General features: G+C 35.0%; 1 protein-coding gene across 1 annotated transcript in view; it reads left to right on the plus strand.

The window, feature by feature from the left end:
* LOC128557566 (uncharacterized) overlaps window positions 1–17579 on the plus strand; it is a 69337-nt gene extending 51758 nt beyond the window's left edge. The window contains exons 37-50 of the mRNA XM_053545024.1: window positions 1506–1729; window positions 3218–3447; window positions 3972–4125; window positions 5549–5727; window positions 7716–7856; window positions 8695–8863; window positions 10586–10730; window positions 10972–11093; window positions 11915–12193; window positions 12675–12878; window positions 13996–14199; window positions 14497–15216; window positions 15476–15694; window positions 17437–17579. Coding sequence (XP_053400999.1) covers window positions 1506–1729; window positions 3218–3447; window positions 3972–4125; window positions 5549–5727; window positions 7716–7856; window positions 8695–8863; window positions 10586–10730; window positions 10972–11093; window positions 11915–12193; window positions 12675–12878; window positions 13996–14199; window positions 14497–15216; window positions 15476–15694; window positions 17437–17531 — 3085 coding nt within the window. The 3' untranslated portion in view covers window positions 17532–17579. The remainder of the gene's footprint in view (window positions 1–1505; window positions 1730–3217; window positions 3448–3971; window positions 4126–5548; window positions 5728–7715; window positions 7857–8694; window positions 8864–10585; window positions 10731–10971; window positions 11094–11914; window positions 12194–12674; window positions 12879–13995; window positions 14200–14496; window positions 15217–15475; window positions 15695–17436) is intronic.
* Window positions 17580–19453: the final 1874 nt, after the last annotated feature.

Here is a 19453-nt window from a genome sequence, read left to right on the forward strand (position 1 = left end):
GAACAAAAAAATGTCCTGTGTGGTCAAAGCTTTCAGTTGCAAGTAATGTTAAAATTGTTTTGAGGTAACTATTTGTTCATGCAAAAAGATGAAGTAAGGGTGCATATAAATCATGTAAACACCTCTAAACGATAAATTATAACAAGAAACCACCAAATAAAGACATAATCATTAAAACATTTTAACTTTCCATTACAATAAAGCTTTTCAAGATACATGTATATAGATATGACCATATTGATACTTAGCTATATCAAAATAAAACTTTTTCAAAATAAAACATTTTGAATACAAAGATTTTATATAAATATATGTAATATGTGTTCTATTATGGAAATTACAAAGCTTGTCACAAAGCTTATTTAGTCGTCATATGAGCTAGAGTTGTGTTAATGTGATGGTAAAACTACCAAAAACAAAAGAACAAAGCTTATTATTTGATACAGGATGTAAAAGAACCATAAATGAAAATGAACCATGTCTCCGAATATATAGCTTTATTTCAATAGAAGGATGAATTGAATTGCCATCTGCATGTCATCTGAGGGCAAACGTTTGTACCAAGTTACTAGTGGATATGAAATTCTGCCTTTATATCATTTGATCTAAAATGTATAACAGTACTATAAAACTGATGTTGCGTTCCACATGTGGTCAAATTATGACTAATACAGAGCGGATACGATTTTGCGGCAGACAGACAGACAGACAGACAGACAGACAGACAAACGAAACAAAAAGGAACATATCTTCTACAAAAATTTAGTCGTTACACATATTTATCACCTCTAGATCAATGGAGATCAAGCCTTATGATGTATGTACGTAAAAGCCTATGGCTTTAAAAAAGAAGACATTTTTAACGCACGTACGGACGAATGTACAGACAGACGTTCTGTAGCATGACCTAACTTTATGCAAATGCATCACTTGACCCTAAGAGTAGGTATGAATCAGTTTTCACGTAAATATGTATCAAGAAAAAGATAAAAACTAACTTTTACTAAAATAGCTATTTGTTTTAATGGCGGCCAATTTGAATGTTCTAAAAATAGAATTCCAAATAGCTGTGACCTTGGCCCTTACAGCCAAAAGTCTTATATTGTCCCAAGCTACCGTTGTACAAAATTTGGTACTTTTGTCCAGCCTGTCTAGATCTTTCGAAATTGGCACTCTACTAAAACTAATTACAAGTTATTAACATGAATTGAACATCAGCATTATTTTCGGACTTCCTTTTCTTGTCATTTTGTTTTGAGAATATTGTGGACTTTGAAAATATCACAGCTTTAAATGTAACTTGCGCATTGAACCCCTACACTTTGATATAATTGAAAATGCAACTTTGCATACATCGACAACAGAAAGTCGACATACGGATAGTCGACACTACGCATTATTGTAGTGAGTTGTATGTCATATATCGTCATGTATTTCCGCACTAAATTTGAACCATAGAAATTATAGACTGTAACAGTTACAATATGATTTTTTTTTTATATCAGGAACTATATTGGTTGTAAATGGCATGGTTTTACAGATCCCCAGTCTGGGATATCTCACTACGTATGGAGAGTAGGAACAACTAAAGGTGGTGATAATATACTGCCAGCTACAGAAGTTCATAAACATGGAAAAGCATTTATTTTCGACCTCCATTCTGAATACGGAACTTACCTGCCAAAGGGCGTTCGTATTTACTGCACAGTGCGCGCTTATAACAGAGCAGGTAAATAAGTATCGCTCCAACCAGGCTGCATACACAGCTTCGAAATTTTATACTTAAAATATTTATAAACAATGTTAACGGCTCATGATATATACTGACGTTTAAAACATTTTTTTTTCTAAAAGTACGAATAAAGTTAAATGTAATGTGTAACTCTTATCCCGACCAGTGAGTTACGAACAAATCCCACGTATATAATTCATTCAAATATGTTTTCTATATTTATATTGTTGGAATTTGAGTCAAACCGACACAATGTAGGTCATGCAGCGCCTTATATGGTTTTTCATGACCTCAGCTATCCCTTTATAAAATTTAATTTCTAAAAAGCGCTTCATCGAATATGCAGAAGACAGACAGTCTAGCTGTATCTGCTGTTTATTTAGAATATTACCACAACCTCAAATTTCTCAGTACAATGATAAGTAAACATTTCAAATATTTATGTACAGTTTGGATTTTCAGTGGATATGTAAAATGCAATGCGAGCTATGATTGATATATTGATATAATTTAAAGCCTCAAGAGAAAAAAAGACATTGAGCTAATTTATGTTATTTTCCAGGTTTTAAAATCCTCTAAAATAGAAGAAAATCCATTAACGAATGGTCCCATGTTAGCAGTGTTATAGTAAATCTGCAAATAAATGGTCATTATTAGTTTAAAAATTCCTTACATCATTCATAAAGACAATGCTTATGAATTTGAAAATGTTGTACATTAATTAGTACTATCAGCTGTCGATATTGTGTCATATATGTAAATGCTTCAAGTTACTTCTTGCGTAAATTAACATTAATTTAATAAAAAAGATATTAAAGGCGTTATAAATACGGCATAGTAAATGCTGTCTTACACAGTATTAGATAGGTATGCAAATCATCGTCGTAGTTCTTACTAATAAATACTGTTTAAAAAACCGGTAAATGGATTACTAGACCAAATCATTTGAAGTTTTGGATGTCTGTGTCAAAAAATATTTGTATTTCAACACAAATTATGTAGATCTAGATGCACAGATTTAAGAACGTACATAAGATATGGAGAACTTTATCATGATCGTTGTGTGTTAATCAAATACCGTTAATTATTCAGAAGTTTATAAAATATTTACAACTAGTTTTAACCGATTATTAATGTAAACTTCCGTACTTGTTTTATTCAAACATCTTTTATTAGTTTAAATAGCATGTCAAAGGCAGTATACTATTACATCTCCATAAATATAAGAAATACCTTTCTACCGGATCTCAGTCATTAAGTCAGAAATTTTTCACATTCTAGTTGTAAAGTAAAATTACTCTTAGAAAAATGCTGTGATGTAATTTATCTTGACATATGACAACAATTTATTGAAAAAAGAAAACAACAGCTGTATGTGTTACGTTGTAAAATGTATAGTTCTGTGAAAATACTGTTTGAACTTTGTATTATCATTTAATGAATCTTAAATTTATAATTTTGAAACATAACTGATATATGTTTCAGGAAAATTTGTTGAAGCGTCATCGAACGGGTTCATTGTTGATGATACACCACCAATATTCGCCACCCATTTATCAATGTCTCCTATTGGGACGATTAAAACTGGAACAACTGTGTTAAGAAAAGCCCTAAAAGTTCACTGGGATGTAAAAGATGACGAGTCGTTTATTAAAAGTCAACACCTCTCTATTTCGTCTCATATTGGAGGAGACTTCAATTTGTCATCCATTGAGGTAAAAATAAATCTGGAATGTTTAAGTCGACCTACTTGTAAAATTTGTAAGCCAGATAATTGTCATCCGACTACTTAACCCTTACCATGTAACATTTCTATAACGAAGTTGTCCATCTTTCAGTTTGGACAGTACCATTGACTTTTAAAAGGGGTGTTTACCAAAAAAGATACTAACTGAATATGTTATGTGCAGGCTGATCAAGATCAACACTGGTCGCAAACACAGAATTCCGGGGTAATAGACCAGCCCATAGTTACATACTGTGAGAATAATATTCCAGTATTTCTCCGGGATCTGTTATTCATGGTTTTCCTTTGATCCATTTTGTGTGGGCAAGGTTTGGGTAACTTTGTGATATGTAGTATCACTGTTTTCTTCAATTCCACACACAGATATTGCACAATAAAACATTTTCTCGCATACTTTAGACAGGTACATGGGAAAAGTTGTTTTTTCTTTTAGCCGGTAATGTTTTCAAGAGATTAATCCCACTTTTATCCATTCCATGGCATGTTTTACAGGTTGAGGGAATAGTAAGAGATTACACATTTACCGAGTTAGACCTACATGATGGAAGTTATTATTGCATGAAGCTTATTTCTTGTAATGGTGCAAATCAATGTAAGGTGTCTGTACTCGAAGATGTATTGGTTGACAGTTCTAGGCCAACACCAGGTAAACACTAGTATTATGACATAAATTTTTATCATACCCTACCTTTTATTTTACATTCCTGTTCAAACTCTGTGGAATATATTGATTTTTTTTTTAATTTCCGGTGTAAATCTTTGTTGAAATGTTAACCTTTTGGCAGAACTTATGACATGTCTTACTGGTTGCGTGCAATTCTACTTTTAAATTAGATTAGTAATAAATAAACATTATATTTACTACACGAATGCTTTGGTATATCCCGGTCGAAGGTTCGAGCCCCATAGGGAGCGTTCGTCCGGGGGATGTTTGTCATGGGACTCATTCCGAAATGGCCGGTTCGTGAGCCGCGAGTTAGTTAAATGAATGGTTACCGATTTCTATCCGCCTGGCGCCTGGCATAGTGGTAGAAGTTGGGAGGTAATTGGTACGCACAATAAAAGGTGTCTCATAAGTCAAATTGGCTGGCCCTTTCAATAGGGGTGACACTATAATAAACAAGACCTTTACCTTTACCTTTTACAGTGTACATATTTAGATCCTTTAAAAAAAGCACGTTGATACATTTTCCACTGTAACAAATATATTAATGCCTTTTTATTACTGTTTAAATATGATACTATATAATACAATTATTTTGTCGTTTGAACGATTTTTATAATGCTACATGCCATCATATAGTTGCAGTATTTGTTCGTTAAAACCATTTTTATATGTTTGTCATTCAATAACCGAAAACCTCCAAGCCAACTGCCATTAGTATATAAATATTATTATACACATGTACATGTGTGTCTGTGGTCGAGCGAATAAGTCGTAAGATTAGTAATTTTACATGTTTTCAGCTCGTTGATTTAAACCATTGGTTTACTTTTTATCTTTTTATTTCACCCGCTAAGCCTTATTTTAGTAGGTAAACAGTACAAATCCATATTAATCTTTTTTCTTTTACAAACACATAATGGCAATGAACATGTCACATGGAACCCAGGGACGAAATTTTGGGTAGTGGTTTATTTCAAATCTGATTCGTTTAAAATCTACATGGTACACATGCGGCGCATATAAGTTACACATGTATATAGCGCATATGAAAACTGTCAATAATTCTTGTTTGTGATAGTATTTTTGTCAGAATGTTTATTTCTTTTTTCACCCCAAAATTCAGTTGTTTAATTAGTTTAGTTTAAATTATTTTATGATATACTACTAATAATAACTATCATATACATTATAACTTATCATATTTCAAAAGTGGCAAGTATGTACGTTATGAAATAAATCAAATACGGGACAGACAAGAGGTTTAAATAGAAGATTAATACTTTATGTACTCAGAACGCTGCGAGTACTCTACGAATACTTGACCATCACTGAAGATGACACTTCATGCAATACAAAGTAATCTAATCATACTGATGACATAATGCTTATCGTTTTTATTTAGGAATGTTTGCCATTAACACAGACCATGCAGCGGTTTTAAATCGCCAACCTGAAGGTTGGATGACATGGACCCCGATATTTATTGATCTTGCTTGGCTTGGGTTTGAAGATGTACATTCTGATATTCATACGTATACTGTTAATATTGGCAGTCAGTATATGGGGAATGATCTAAATGAGGTAAACTTTCTGATTACCGCGAAGCACTGGCATGCCGGTGTAATGAAGTATTTCGACCTGCATAGAATAACGACCCCCCGGTCATTATTCTATACAAAATGTGACTCCTTTCCTGTAAAATATTGACTCCCCTTATAAAAAACTGACTCCCTTTTAAAACTCTATAGAATAACGACACCCCGGTCATTATTCTATAGAAAAACACTGACCCCTCCAAGTAAAATACTGACTCCCTAAAGATGACTCCCTTCGAATCTCATAGAATAACGACCCCGGTTATTATTCTATAGAAAAAGTGACTCCTTCCATGTAAAATACTCACTGCCGAAATTACTACATTCGAACTCTCATACAATATCGATTCCCGGACATTATTCTATTTAAAAGAAGTTACTCTTTCCGTGTAAAACACCGGCTCCTAAAAAGACTTTCGACGATAATATCTATTAAAAAGTGATCCCCACCAAACCTAACGGACAATTTTACTAGATCTACAAATCTAATACCCTCCATTGCCAATAGTTAACATTTTGATTGTACTACTACTACTGGTGCTGCTACTTCTATTGCTATTACTACATGTACTTCTTCTTCTTCTTCTACTACTACTACTACTACTACTACTATTACTACTACAACTGCTACTACTGATACTACTACACCTGCTTCCACTAATACGTCTTGTACATCTACCTCTTCTTCTCCTGCTGCTGTTGTTACTGTCACTTATTCCTCTGCTGCTGCTGCTACTGCAACTGCCACTACCACTGCCACTACTACTACTACTACTACTACTTTCTATTGTTGCCGCTACCGTACTTTACTGCCACTGCTAAGTATTGCAACTTCTATTAATACTAAGTTCTATGCTAGCAGTTTCTTGTGCAGTTTTCTTCTGAAGAATTACTTCATACCGAAGTTTGCAGGGATTATTGACACTGATGTGTTTTGTGAACGTATTGTGAATTGTTATTTTCCTGAAAAAAATGTATACACCAAGATACAGCGTCTAGAAATAGAATCCCTTTTCCCGTTGCGGAATGCTCTGATTTCTGTGTCAAGTGATGGTATCTGGGGCTATTGGTCAAACGGAAGGACGGACGGACGGACGGACAAGGGCAAATCTATATGCCCCCTCCCCCGAGTGGGGGCATAAAATGCAGCAATTAGGCCTTAGATACATGAGTTATCACTAAATTTGACCGAATGACCGGGGGCCGTTTTTTTATGGGAGTCAATATTCTTCGTGAGGTTCAGTTTACTTCACGTGGGGGAGTCATAGTACTATGATCTGGAGGTCATAATACTATGACCGGGGGGTCACTTTTTCTAAAGAATAATGACCGGGGGGTCATTATTCTATGGGGGTCGATATACTTCATTACACCGGCAAAGACTGGATATTTGGCATCGCAGTTACATTGACTCACAGCATTGTACGCTTTGCATTCAGGAAATCTACCATACGTTTAAAATGGTTCAGGAAACTAAGACACAGTCGTATATTTTTTATTTAAAGAACCATCACAATCTCGTGATATACTTCTTCTCCACATAGATTTATTAGAATCATTCTGATAATACAGATATAATACAATTATACCTCAATGTGACAGGTGGACAATTTAGGCCCTTCCTGAATTAATTTGTTCTACAAATTTATTCAGCCAGTAGAGTTAAAAACACAGATCCTTAATCCTATTGTCAAGTGTGCATTTGCATCTGATAATTAGCAGTTTTTTGTAACAAACACATGAAATAGTTACTGTAGCTGCAGTAGAGTAGGACAAGATAAACAAAACAACAAAAAAAAAAACATTGTTTTCCAAATTTGTCACGTGTAGTTTCCTATGCTATGATTTTAATAGGACATACCTTACATGCGACTTAATGAATTACATATATATATTTGTTTGTAGTTTTAATAAAATTATATCTAATTCCGTTTTCTCCACGTGGCGTTAAATGACAAATATTTGTGTGTTTAGGAGCCATACACACCGATGACTGTAACACACAATATCAATGCTTCATTTCACGAAGAGGGTAAAGTACAAACATTTAGATTTCGTACACAACGATTGCATGTAAATATGCCAGTGTTCATCAGTCTAACAGCAGAAAATCACGTAAGTATGGTGGCTTATTGCTCCTAATTTTTATGTCGTTTTGTCGCCCCCGCTACAATGATAGATCAATATTTTGCTGTTATCTTTTGATGGTGTTACTTGTCTTTCTTTGTGATCGTCGCAACGACAGAGAGATAGTTTGCTACAGTTCCGTTTTCCCTTATTTCTTTCCTTTAATACCACAAAAACGGCAGAACGAAAAACGCAGCGCAAGAGAACGAAAAGACGAAAGTTACGCGCACACAAGTAAAGCGACCTAAAAATGTCGCCTTGTCGTTCAGCGAAATCTTGAAACACAAAACAGCACAATATCCTAGTATTTACACCCTCCGACAAAAGGACATGTTCTAATTTATCTTGAAGTCGTTGTCCCGTTATTTCGTCCACACCACAATAACAGGACGATCGTTTACAAAATATAGTTCGGTCGTTCTGCCGCGTTCTTGTAAGCATGCGCAGTGTTGGTTAACAAAATGGAAAGAAATAGCATTATATTCTGAGGGTACATGTTCTATGTGTCTAAATATTATATATAAACATTTGTATAACTATTCAAAGTTTAAACACCTTAAATATATTTACAAGATAAATGTACCCTGAAAATCATCCGCTCTTTCTTTCCATTTTGTTTTTCTAACGTTTAACATAATTTCAAGTCAGTAGAACAGTCTGTTTTGGTTTTTAAGGTAAAACTGTTTTAAATTGTAATTTCTTACCAAGCTAAAGATAATATACACAAATTGATACTGGCAGCAAATAGCATAATTGCATGCTGTCCTTACACATGATTAAACAAAAATGTAGTACTATATGCGAATTTACTTTTTACATAAATAAGGTTGGGCTTTCAAGTGCAGTAGTTCACTCACAGTTTAACCTCCTGTATGGCGGAATAATGGAGTTGGTACGGAGATGCGACAGCTATTCCTGTTTGGGTCACTGTGTATGCGCTCCTCATGGACAAATGTGTCACAGCAATAATACATGTATTGATATCAGCGATCAAGGTACATGTACGTTTACCATGCCTTGATCTCTCACTGAAATCCAATGTTAAAAATATTACATTTCAAATGATTATATGTGTAATATTAGATCTGATAGTTTTGCCAATTTCTAACGTACAATATTCAAATGATGGTCGAATTCCAGCACAAGCATACTACACATAAAATGGATATCTTTACATTGTTTATCACTTTAGCCATTTTCTGAAATGTGTCACACTTATTTTACGTTTCTGTGTGATTAAGTTCCGTGATCGTTTATAGATCAAAAGGACTTAAAATTACCAAGACAACATATGTGATCGTTTATATGCATTTCCATAAATAGCGGTTTATACCACGAAAAGATAACTTGATATTAAACTTTGAAAAACATAAATATCAGTAAATGGTTTGGATTTCGACGTTTTTCTTAACATAGAAGATAGTCTAAACGAATTATGGAAAATAGTGGTTTGACATAGTATATTTGTAACACTGATGTTTTTATCCCCCGCCGATGAAATCGGGAGGGGTTTTTGAAATGGCGTTGTCCGTCCGTCCGTCCGTCCGCAGCCATTTCTCAGTAACTAGCAGGTAGAATTTCATGAAACTTGAAATAAACTTATACCAACATACTGCGATGATGCCCGTCAATTTTATTTTTGATTGGTCAATTTCCCTTAGAGTTATTGCCCTTGATTTAATGAAAAATGCCAAAAAATGTCCGTCCGCAGCCAATTCTCAGTAACTATCAGGTAGAATTTCATAAAACTTGAAATAAACATGCACCAACATACTGTGATGATGCCCGTCAAGTTTATTTTTTGGATTGGTCAATTTCCTTTAGGGTTATTGCCCTTGATTTAATGAAAAATGCACGTCTGCAGCCATTTCTCAGTAACAAGCTGGTAGAATTTCATGAAACCTGAAATAAATATGAACCAACATACTTCGATGATGCCTGTCATTTTTTTTCAATTGGTCAATTTTCCTTAGAGTTATTGCCCTTTAATTGTTTAAAAATCTACAGATTTGTACATAACAAACCGACCAATCTGTAGAATTTCATTAAACGTCTTTCATTCTTTTCCATGAAAATTTATTATAAACATGTCAAGTTTTGTACACACCTGGTCACCACCTTGCCTTGGTCACACCACCCCCCACCCCCACCCCGGACAAAAAAACAACATATTCATTCCTTTCCTTTTTACATTTTTTTTCAAACCTTCCATGAAATTTATTAGCATGCAAAGTTGTACCGTTCCCCCACCTCACTCTCCACTCAGTCTTGCCCACCACCCCGACCATGCATCCCCATTCCACACCCATATATTTTTTTGTTTTTTTCATTTTTAATTTTTCATCAATATTTATAATCAACTTGTGAAATTTTGTACCCTCACCCGATCAACTCCGTTGCCCCCCCCCCCCCCCCCCTCCAAAAAGAAAGCATTCATTTTCTGTTAAAATGATTTTGACTAATGAAATTATTTGCTTCTTAGTAACATCCTTAAATTTTTGCCAGATATATTTTTTTGCCGTTCCTCACCTCAAGCCCTTTCGGCAGGGGATACCATTTCATCGAATTTGCTTGTTCTACTTGTGTTGTATTGTAGTACTTCTTTCATTTAGACGGTAATTTTAAATCGTAAAGCTATATTACTGTGTATTTGTAAACCACTTATATATTACATAACCACAGTATCTACATGCATTATCATGTATATCATTTTACAGGTGATAATAACACGATAATTGAGGTTCTAGATTATCTTGATCTACAATTTCCCAAGAACTACGATCACCCTTCTCATACGCCATTTAATACTATGCTTGGTGCAAGATGGAACATCAAACTTCTTAGAGAAAATCGTCCAATGTGGTGAGCAATATCTATTCAGTATCATGAATGTGATGAGAAATTAATCATTTATCTAATACGATTTAGAATTGTGTTCACATTTGACTTACGGATGAGAATTTGCAAAAAAAAGGCAATCCTGTCCTTTCCTGAAATAGAGCATTTTCTCAATGTTCATGAAGCAATACTACCTGATAAGATAAATTCAAATATTTATGTTTTTACTCTGGCTATTTCATTTGAATTTTTGTGGTCCTTTTAGGTATGAGTGGAGTGTAGGTGAAAGTATCTATGACAGTCCACTTGGTGTTTTTGATACAGTAACAGATAAAGTGTGGCATGATGCTGGCCAAGACAATTCATGTGTGTTTGTTGTAGAGAGAGGTATGCCATGAATGAAAACGAACGAAATGAAAACCATGTTTGCAAATCTTCAAACTCATTGTGCAACTTTGCTTTCTATTACCCTTGGCATATTAGTTGACGTCATGTTCACACTTGTATTCTTATAAGAATGAAATTCATAGCCTTGGTTTATAGTTAATTTCAAGTTATTATAGCCTAAGACAAATTTTAAAATATGACTTCTGTAATTTGGCCTAACCACATGCTGCGAAAAGATTACTCACGTACAAGTCAAGCACATGTAATGCCTAGATCACGTTGTCCGCCCAATGTGGTCTGCTCGATTTAGTTCATAAATAACCACTTTCTACGTTACACATTCCATGTTGTCTATGTAAAAGTGGTGTTAGCAAAAGCCTTTTGAAAAGAAACCTTAGAACAATATATTTTAACAATTAATTGCCGAAAAAGCTGAAGATACCAACTTACGACTTTAACAGCCATCCGGGTATTAAGTATGGATTAGTTCATATTTTAAGGTGGTATTCAAGTGTATTACCTGTTAAAATTATAAGAATTACAATCTTATCTTACATTGTTTTATGCAGAATAACATGTAAAAGTGTTTCTGACTTTATTCAACAGTTTTTGCCTTCTTTGCATATTTTATACATGACAAAGAGGAATCACTTTTCTATTAAACACTGTAAAATAAACCATACTATTAATAATACTTATGGAGTTTCTTTAACATTAGTAAAGAATTTTTGTAGCATTAAAATTTGTTCAGCGATCCAATGTGTGGGCTTTAATATTTAGCACATTTAAGTAATATTACTGTAGTTTCGTGTGTATTCTAGGGAGAAAGGTACTGGAAGAGCACAAAAACTACTCTGTTTTTGTTCGTGTATGGTATAACAGTTACACATATGCAATATTTAAAAGCGCTGGAGTTACGATCTTCCATACACCACCAGTGTCAATCGTCATCAAAGGCAAGAGTGTTAAAGAAGCAATTAAAGGAAACACGAGGGATATTGATTTCATCACAAGAAACACGCAAGTAGAAGCTGACTGGTCCGGCAAGTTTGGAGGCGAGATATCTAGATACCATTTGTACATAAGCACTCATCCTGGGGGTACGACTTTATCAGTATTTAGACATGAATATATCGGAGAACATCTAAAAGCCTTTCGTGCTTGTCTGTTGCATGTACTTTGGCAAAAGCGACACGCCACTAGTGTTCCCTTTCTGGTATAAATAAAATGCGTTAAACCACAAACGTTTGGTGTTAAAGTCCTATCAGGAGATTGTTACATTACTTGGTCCTCCTTTGGCAGTGTACTTTTCATCTGACGTGTACTATTAGTTTTTAATAATGACTTTACAAGCCGTTTACAAAACCTCACTCTGTCGAATAGCGCAAACATAACTGAGTCTGCTGTTATTTTGCTTGGATGCATTCTGTATTTCCAGAGGATCTTTTTATAGATCTTAAATGTACTATATCAACTACATGTATATGCATGTATAATATCAACATTGACAAGTCAAATAACATTTTAAGTTAATAAATGTATTTGATTCTATATGATTGTGTTCACCATTTTTTATTTTAGGTCACGATTTACACACAATGTCTAAAGACCTTCTTCCAATAGTGACTAATTTTAGTATAACTGGGCTTCAGTATGAAGAAAATACCAAATATTACACTGTTGTTCAAGCCTTCAACTTGGCCGGACTTCATACTACCGAAGTATCGGATGGGTTTATGCTGGATTTAGATCCACCAACTCCTGGAATTGTGATGGACGGACTTGGTACGCAACACTTCATGTTTTATTTTTGGTGATGGCGATGACAAATTTAATTTCATGACGTTTCGTATAACTATTTCTGTGGTTACTTAAATTGTTAAAAGTAGAACATAGAATTCAAACGCACTGATGATACGTAAGACAAAATATATGTGTAATGTTTTCAGTTACATATAACAACACCTATACGTGTTAGATCACGGATATAGCACGCCCGCTTAGCTCAGTAGGTAGAGCGTTGGTCTACGGATCGCGGGGTCGTGAGTTCGATCCTCGGGCGGAGCGTATGTTCCCCGTGACTATTTGATTATCGACATTGTGTCTGAAATCATTAGTCCTCCACCTCTGATTCATTTGGGGAAGTTGGCAGTTACTTGCGGAGAACAGGTTTGTACTGGTACAGGATCCAGGAACACTGGTTATATTAACTGCCCGCCGTTACATGACTGAAATACTGTTGAAAACGGCGTTAAACCCAAAACAAACAAACAAAGATCACGGATATATGGAGTCCGGAACCCAGAAATAAAAGTGCAAAATAGCGGAAGCCCCGCACATAAATTCTACAGATCCTTTATATGAAATCCGCATGGAATTCATTACATGTTCCAGATTAACTACACTGTTAATTGATATTCAAGTGATTTGTACATATTGAAACACTTGATTTGAGAGTAATGAAAGTTCAAAATAGCGGACGACTTTACTGATGGAAAAAAATGTCCAATATGTACCTTCTTGAATATTTTACAAGCCCCGTACATGACTTCTTCAGATCGTTTGTATGAAATCAGCATGGAATTCATTACATGTTCCAGATTAACTACACTGTTAATTGATATTCAAGTGATTTGAGATTTATGAAAGATGACTGCCATTTTCAAGTGTGCATGAAACTGTTGCTATCGAAGCGGGCTGAATTAAATCTTGAATGGATCAATTGAGACGTCATTCGGATGTGTATGGGACAATTCAAAGCAAGAATTGCGATGTTTTATATCCATAATTACGTTACAGTAACACAAATAGCCAACGAGGATGTAAGTCATAATTTCGAAATTTCAGTTCGTTCTAATTCTACTGCATATATTTTTTAAAAAGGTGTTTTTTTCATTTCCAGTGTTGCAGGATAAGCACGCAACAGCTAATACAAGTCGTGTTCAATCCTTTTGGCATGGATTTTCAGACATCGGATCTGGTATACAGACTTACGAATACTGTGTTTCTTCTGGTGTTAAAGAAGGGACATGTGACATAAAACCTCTGTCACCAGTTGGTATAGCTACACGTATCGAATTCTATCCAAATGCCCTACTTGAACAAGGTATTTTTATAAAATTGCTGCTAATTTTCCCTTATTTTATTAAGTAAATTGATTCATCATGAAACTTTATCTTTACTGTACCTCTTGTATATAACTATATTAGAATTTGAACTTTAATAACCACCCATTCAATACAGATATATGTATACACTCTAATACATACATACATACATACATACATATATACATATTATAGACATACATACATACATACATACACCATTTTAATGTATATGTGTATCATATGTGTATCATAATTTCAGTTTTTATCATGTTTTTGCTTTATATTCATATTAGGTATAGTTATTAGGGGAGAAGTTAGAGCTCGTGATGTTATTGGCCACGTGTCGCCGCTAGTTTCTTCTAATGGTGTCATGATTGATACAACAGCACCAGTTCGGGCACGAAGTGCTGAGTGTCGTCCCAATATTTTATTGGATTCTTCTTTTGAAAATATCAGTCAACTTGAACACAATAGTACAATATGTGGAAACATATCGGACTCGCAATGGGATTTATCAAGCGGCACCTGTGTTTCCTCTGTAAAGTCAAATACGGCGCAGCATGATGGAACACTGTTACATATTCAGGGATCGATATCGCAAACTGTAAATACCGAAATGCGCGGTAAATACAGACTGACGTTCTATACGTCAACTATACCGTCAAATAATTTGCATTTATCTGCTGTTGAAGGATATGCACAAGTAAATGGACAAAAATATGTTTTCATGCTATACAGTAAACCTAATACAAATACTTACGCTTGGCAAAATCATGTTTTCTTTTTTCATCTGACTACTAATACAACCGAGGTAAAATTAGGGACCGTAACGAGTCATACAGCTTTTGCTATTGATGACATTCGTTTCCAGCTCTGTGAAGTTACAACTTATGATGAGACGGCAGGACATATAAACTTTCACACAGTATTTGTTCATGATTGGTCGTCCGTGCATGCAGATTGGTCTTTTATTGACCCCGAGACAAACATACTGGAGTATATGTGGGCTATAGGTAATTTTCAACGTAAAGTCAACATAGCTATTAATTTCCAAATGGTTCTTAAAAGAACAGTTTGAAAATAAGTTTGTTGTTTTGTCACATCAGTTTTGACAATAGTCATCCAACGTCGCTGTCAAATACCGCTATTTTCTCTATATTGAAATAAAACACACTATCATCACATCCATGTCTATGTATGAAAATAACTTGACGAATTGTCCAATAACGAGCATATATTGACCCTACGTATACTTGTCCATTTGTATATCAGGAACTATTCAAGGAGGAACTCAGTTACAACCTTTCGTCAGTGTTGGAAGACAAACGTTTGCCAGCAATAATACACTAAGACTCGACCACGACACAGTAATGTTTATTACCGTCGTTGCTGTCAATGCTGCAGGCCTGCGTACAGTTAGCTATTCGGACCCGATCTTGATCGACCTTACACGTCCTGATTGCAAATATGTTAACGATGGTCCACTACGTGGTAAGTACTTTAAACTTCGCTTGAAAGATTGATGTAATTAATTGACTAAGGTTCCCTACTTTCGTCAAAAGTATGGAATGCCTTATAATCTCGATTCTAGTGCAAGCTCACTATGACGAATCTCGAAGAGGTATTCCTATACCTCTAGCATCAGCATCGTCATAGTATCTATACGCCATGTTACCGATTCTTAACAAGCTTGTTATTAGTTATCACAATTGACGCTGCTCCATGCATTTTTATCCTATTTTTCTACAAAATTGGATTACAACCTTAATTTCTTTTGTATGTCTTCTAAGCACTGAAGTGAAGTTAAAGAGATGATTTAGAAATGCTATTCATCTGTGCGTTCGTCGATTTGTCTGCTTCACCTCCAGCTCCTCATCTAGATGACTGTATTGTTTACTTTCAGTTTTCATTGTGATCCTGAATATTGTCTGAAGGATATTAACACCTCGCAACCCCAACTTCCACAGACAGTTTGACACCTCTTTCCCAATTTTATTTATATTTTGGTTCTGTGTTTCTTGGTATTATTTTGTAGAATCCTTTCTACCCGCATCCGCCCACATTACTACCACTCCGCCTCCTACAAATATATATGACACCCTCCCGAATTGTTGAGGTATTTTTCCTTTAAGCCACTTCATATTGTCCCGTAGTATCGCTCCTTCTCAGATTGTCCCCACTCCACCATCCCCGCCGAAATAAATGATTAAATATAAATACATTTATATACTCCAACTCGAAAAAATGTTTTTAGTACTTTCAGTTTTTTGTTACATGTTGCGTAGATACCTTCCCTTAACAGACGCAAACCGCCCTCGAATAATTTTCAGTTTCATATTGTTGTGTTTCCTGATGTTGCAATTGAGTATACGCCCACTTCTGATCACTCGTACTGTCCGATCACCTTCCCATTCCTCTCAATCCCCTTTCTTTTTCAACTGCTGTTACTTGTATTTCTTGAGACCGTTTCGTAGTATGTCATCGCCCCGATCGAAATTTACATACCACCCCCACACTCCCACTCCACACACACACACATCTAGTTATTTCAATTTTTTTACATTTCATATTCTATGTGATTTCTGCGCTTTTTACACCCCTCCCACCGTCCCAATCCTTCTTCACAGCATTACATCCTCAACAATGATCCTACTCCTGCTTAATCCTATCATCTTAATATCTTCCATGCTGAGCCTCATTAACAGTTGCAAACTCTTGGTATGTCTTTCTGTAACAATTATATCAAAAGTATAGAAGAATTAATTTGCCAACTCTAGAAACATATCTCAAATTGTCTCTCAGTTTTGAGCATAATAGATGGGTTAAGCAGTGTCATGATCTAAGATTGTTGTGTGCAATCAGTAGGAATAAGTTTACATGGATTTAGCATTATTTCCAACAATATTGTGGAAACCGTTATGTAATGACAGTCAGTTAACTGAGTACCAGTAGTGATATCTTCCCCGAAAATATCTGATAACTTCAACAGACGAATGAGAATCAGAAAGACAAATCTTCAACATATTAGGCATATTGTACTGGGATGAGAAATGCGAAATAAATACTTGTATACAGTTTGCCTTCCTTGCGTCCGAAATATCAACAAAAGATATAATGTGTATAACTGCCATTTTGTATACATTTTGTTTTTAAGACGGTTACGTTTTTTTTTTTGTCGTGTTGGGCGACCTGTGTTTTTCCACTTTTTTATTTTATTAATTATACTTTTTCAGGTCAAGATCTCGATTTTATGACAGGACATAAGCTTGATTTTCACTGGAACATATCTGATCCTGAGTCTGGACTAAAGGAATGCTATTGGGTTTAGGTAAACCATTTGTATTCAATTAGTGTACAATGCATTTGTAGAAAGTTCTCTTGATTATATCTTAATGCCGGTATAATTTTTCAGTCGAGCGACTGCTTGCAAAATAGCAAATTGTTGTTAGCTGTGCAAGTTTTGTCTTGCGCAATATCATTTACACTTCAGTTTCCGACTGTATCTAGTTGTCAAGTTTCCTCAATAGAATATAATTAATTATACATTTTCGGATATATTCCTATTGTCTCAATTTGATTGTCATTTAGTTATATTTGAATTCAGCTGTAAACAACTTAAAAGTATAAGCGTATGTGTAATTACCTGCTACAGTTGAACTTCGTTCACTCGAGTTCGACGAGATCGGCAAAATTTCTTCGATGTACCTGTAGTTCAAAAGTTATACATACATGTTTTTGCCGGGACCTGACGATGAGTTCGGGCTAAGGGTAGCATTCGAAATATCCGAAATCGAGTGAACGATGTTCGACTGTACATCGAAATGCCAAGTCCTTCTCTGTGTGCATGATTGTACTCGCTGTTATCTACCTTCTTGTGTACATGTATCTTATATTTATCTTATTACGCATTATAAAAAGTCTTTTTTAAAAAACATATATACAACATATCTTTATCGTACAGAGATATATGAAAAGTACATTTGTGATATTAGCTAAGAATGAGACAAGTGTATATTATTCAGGTATACGGTTGTCTTTATAGTTATAATACTGGCTTGAAAATATTACATAGCGAATGTAATAGGAAGGTCATTTTTCTAAAACGCATAAAACGTCCGTTCTCGAAGACATTGGCTTGATAAATTTACTTGAAAATTGATAGATTCCACCGATGGAGACGGATATAAAAATGTTACTTTCGGTTTCAGTGACACAACCTCCATCATTCGGATACGTCCGTAATTACGCTAAAGGAAGTGGCTAATCATGCGGACCTGCATGAATAGTGAAATAAACCGCAGGTGGCTATTCGTACGGCAGTTTTGTATTACATTGTACTGAAGTCATTCAGCTGATATATTTTCAACCGATTTCTTTACTTTTCTTTAATTTTCAGTCGCACATAAACAGGAAGTGATTTCGAATATAGAAAAGGCTAGTTTGATGTCTGCGTGCAATATTGTTGTCATCGTATGACATATATGGAATAAGTGTGATTAATAAAAATGTCATCTATAGAAGTTCAAGTCATGGTTTGAATATCATGTAATATGCTTACTTTTTCTTTCATATTTCGGTTGATAAGACTGAAATTAATTATTAACAATATTAAGAGACTCTCTCTCGCTCTCGCTCTCGCTCCCTCTCTCTCCCTCTCTCTCTCTCTCTAAAAACTAGAGACGCTGCTAAATACCTGAGCGTCAAACTAAGTAAATATCTCATATGGTCAGATGGTCAGAACATATTGATAACATCACATCAAAAGCAACTAGTTCACTTAGGTTCATCAGAAGGAATGTAAAAAAAAAAAAAAAAAAAAAAAAACCCAAAAAAACAGGAAAGTAAAAGAAACAGCTTACAACACAATGTCCGCCCACAGCTTAAATACTGCTCCTCTATAAAAATGGGACTAAAATTTACATGTCTTCACTTGGTAACGGCACTGTCCCACAACATTGGAGGACGACTATCGTTGTCCCTGTATACAAAAAAGGCCCACGAAGCAAAGCCAGCAATCACAAACCTATTCTCTTACTTGCATTGCTTCCAACTGATGGAGCATGTTTTAGTATCAAATATTATTAATCATCTAGATAATAAAATTTGTTTAATTCCTTCTAACATGGCTCCCGCTGAAAACACAGTTGTGAATCTCAGTAATTAAATTTTAGTCAAGAATTTTTGATTACCTTGAAGCTAGTAAATAGACAGACCTAATAGTTATGGACTTTAGCAAAGCGTTTGACAAAG

This window comes from Mercenaria mercenaria, chromosome 1 (genome assembly GCF_021730395.1).
Source record: "Mercenaria mercenaria strain notata chromosome 1, MADL_Memer_1, whole genome shotgun sequence".
In the NCBI taxonomy this organism is placed as follows: domain Eukaryota; kingdom Metazoa; phylum Mollusca; class Bivalvia; order Venerida; family Veneridae; genus Mercenaria; species Mercenaria mercenaria.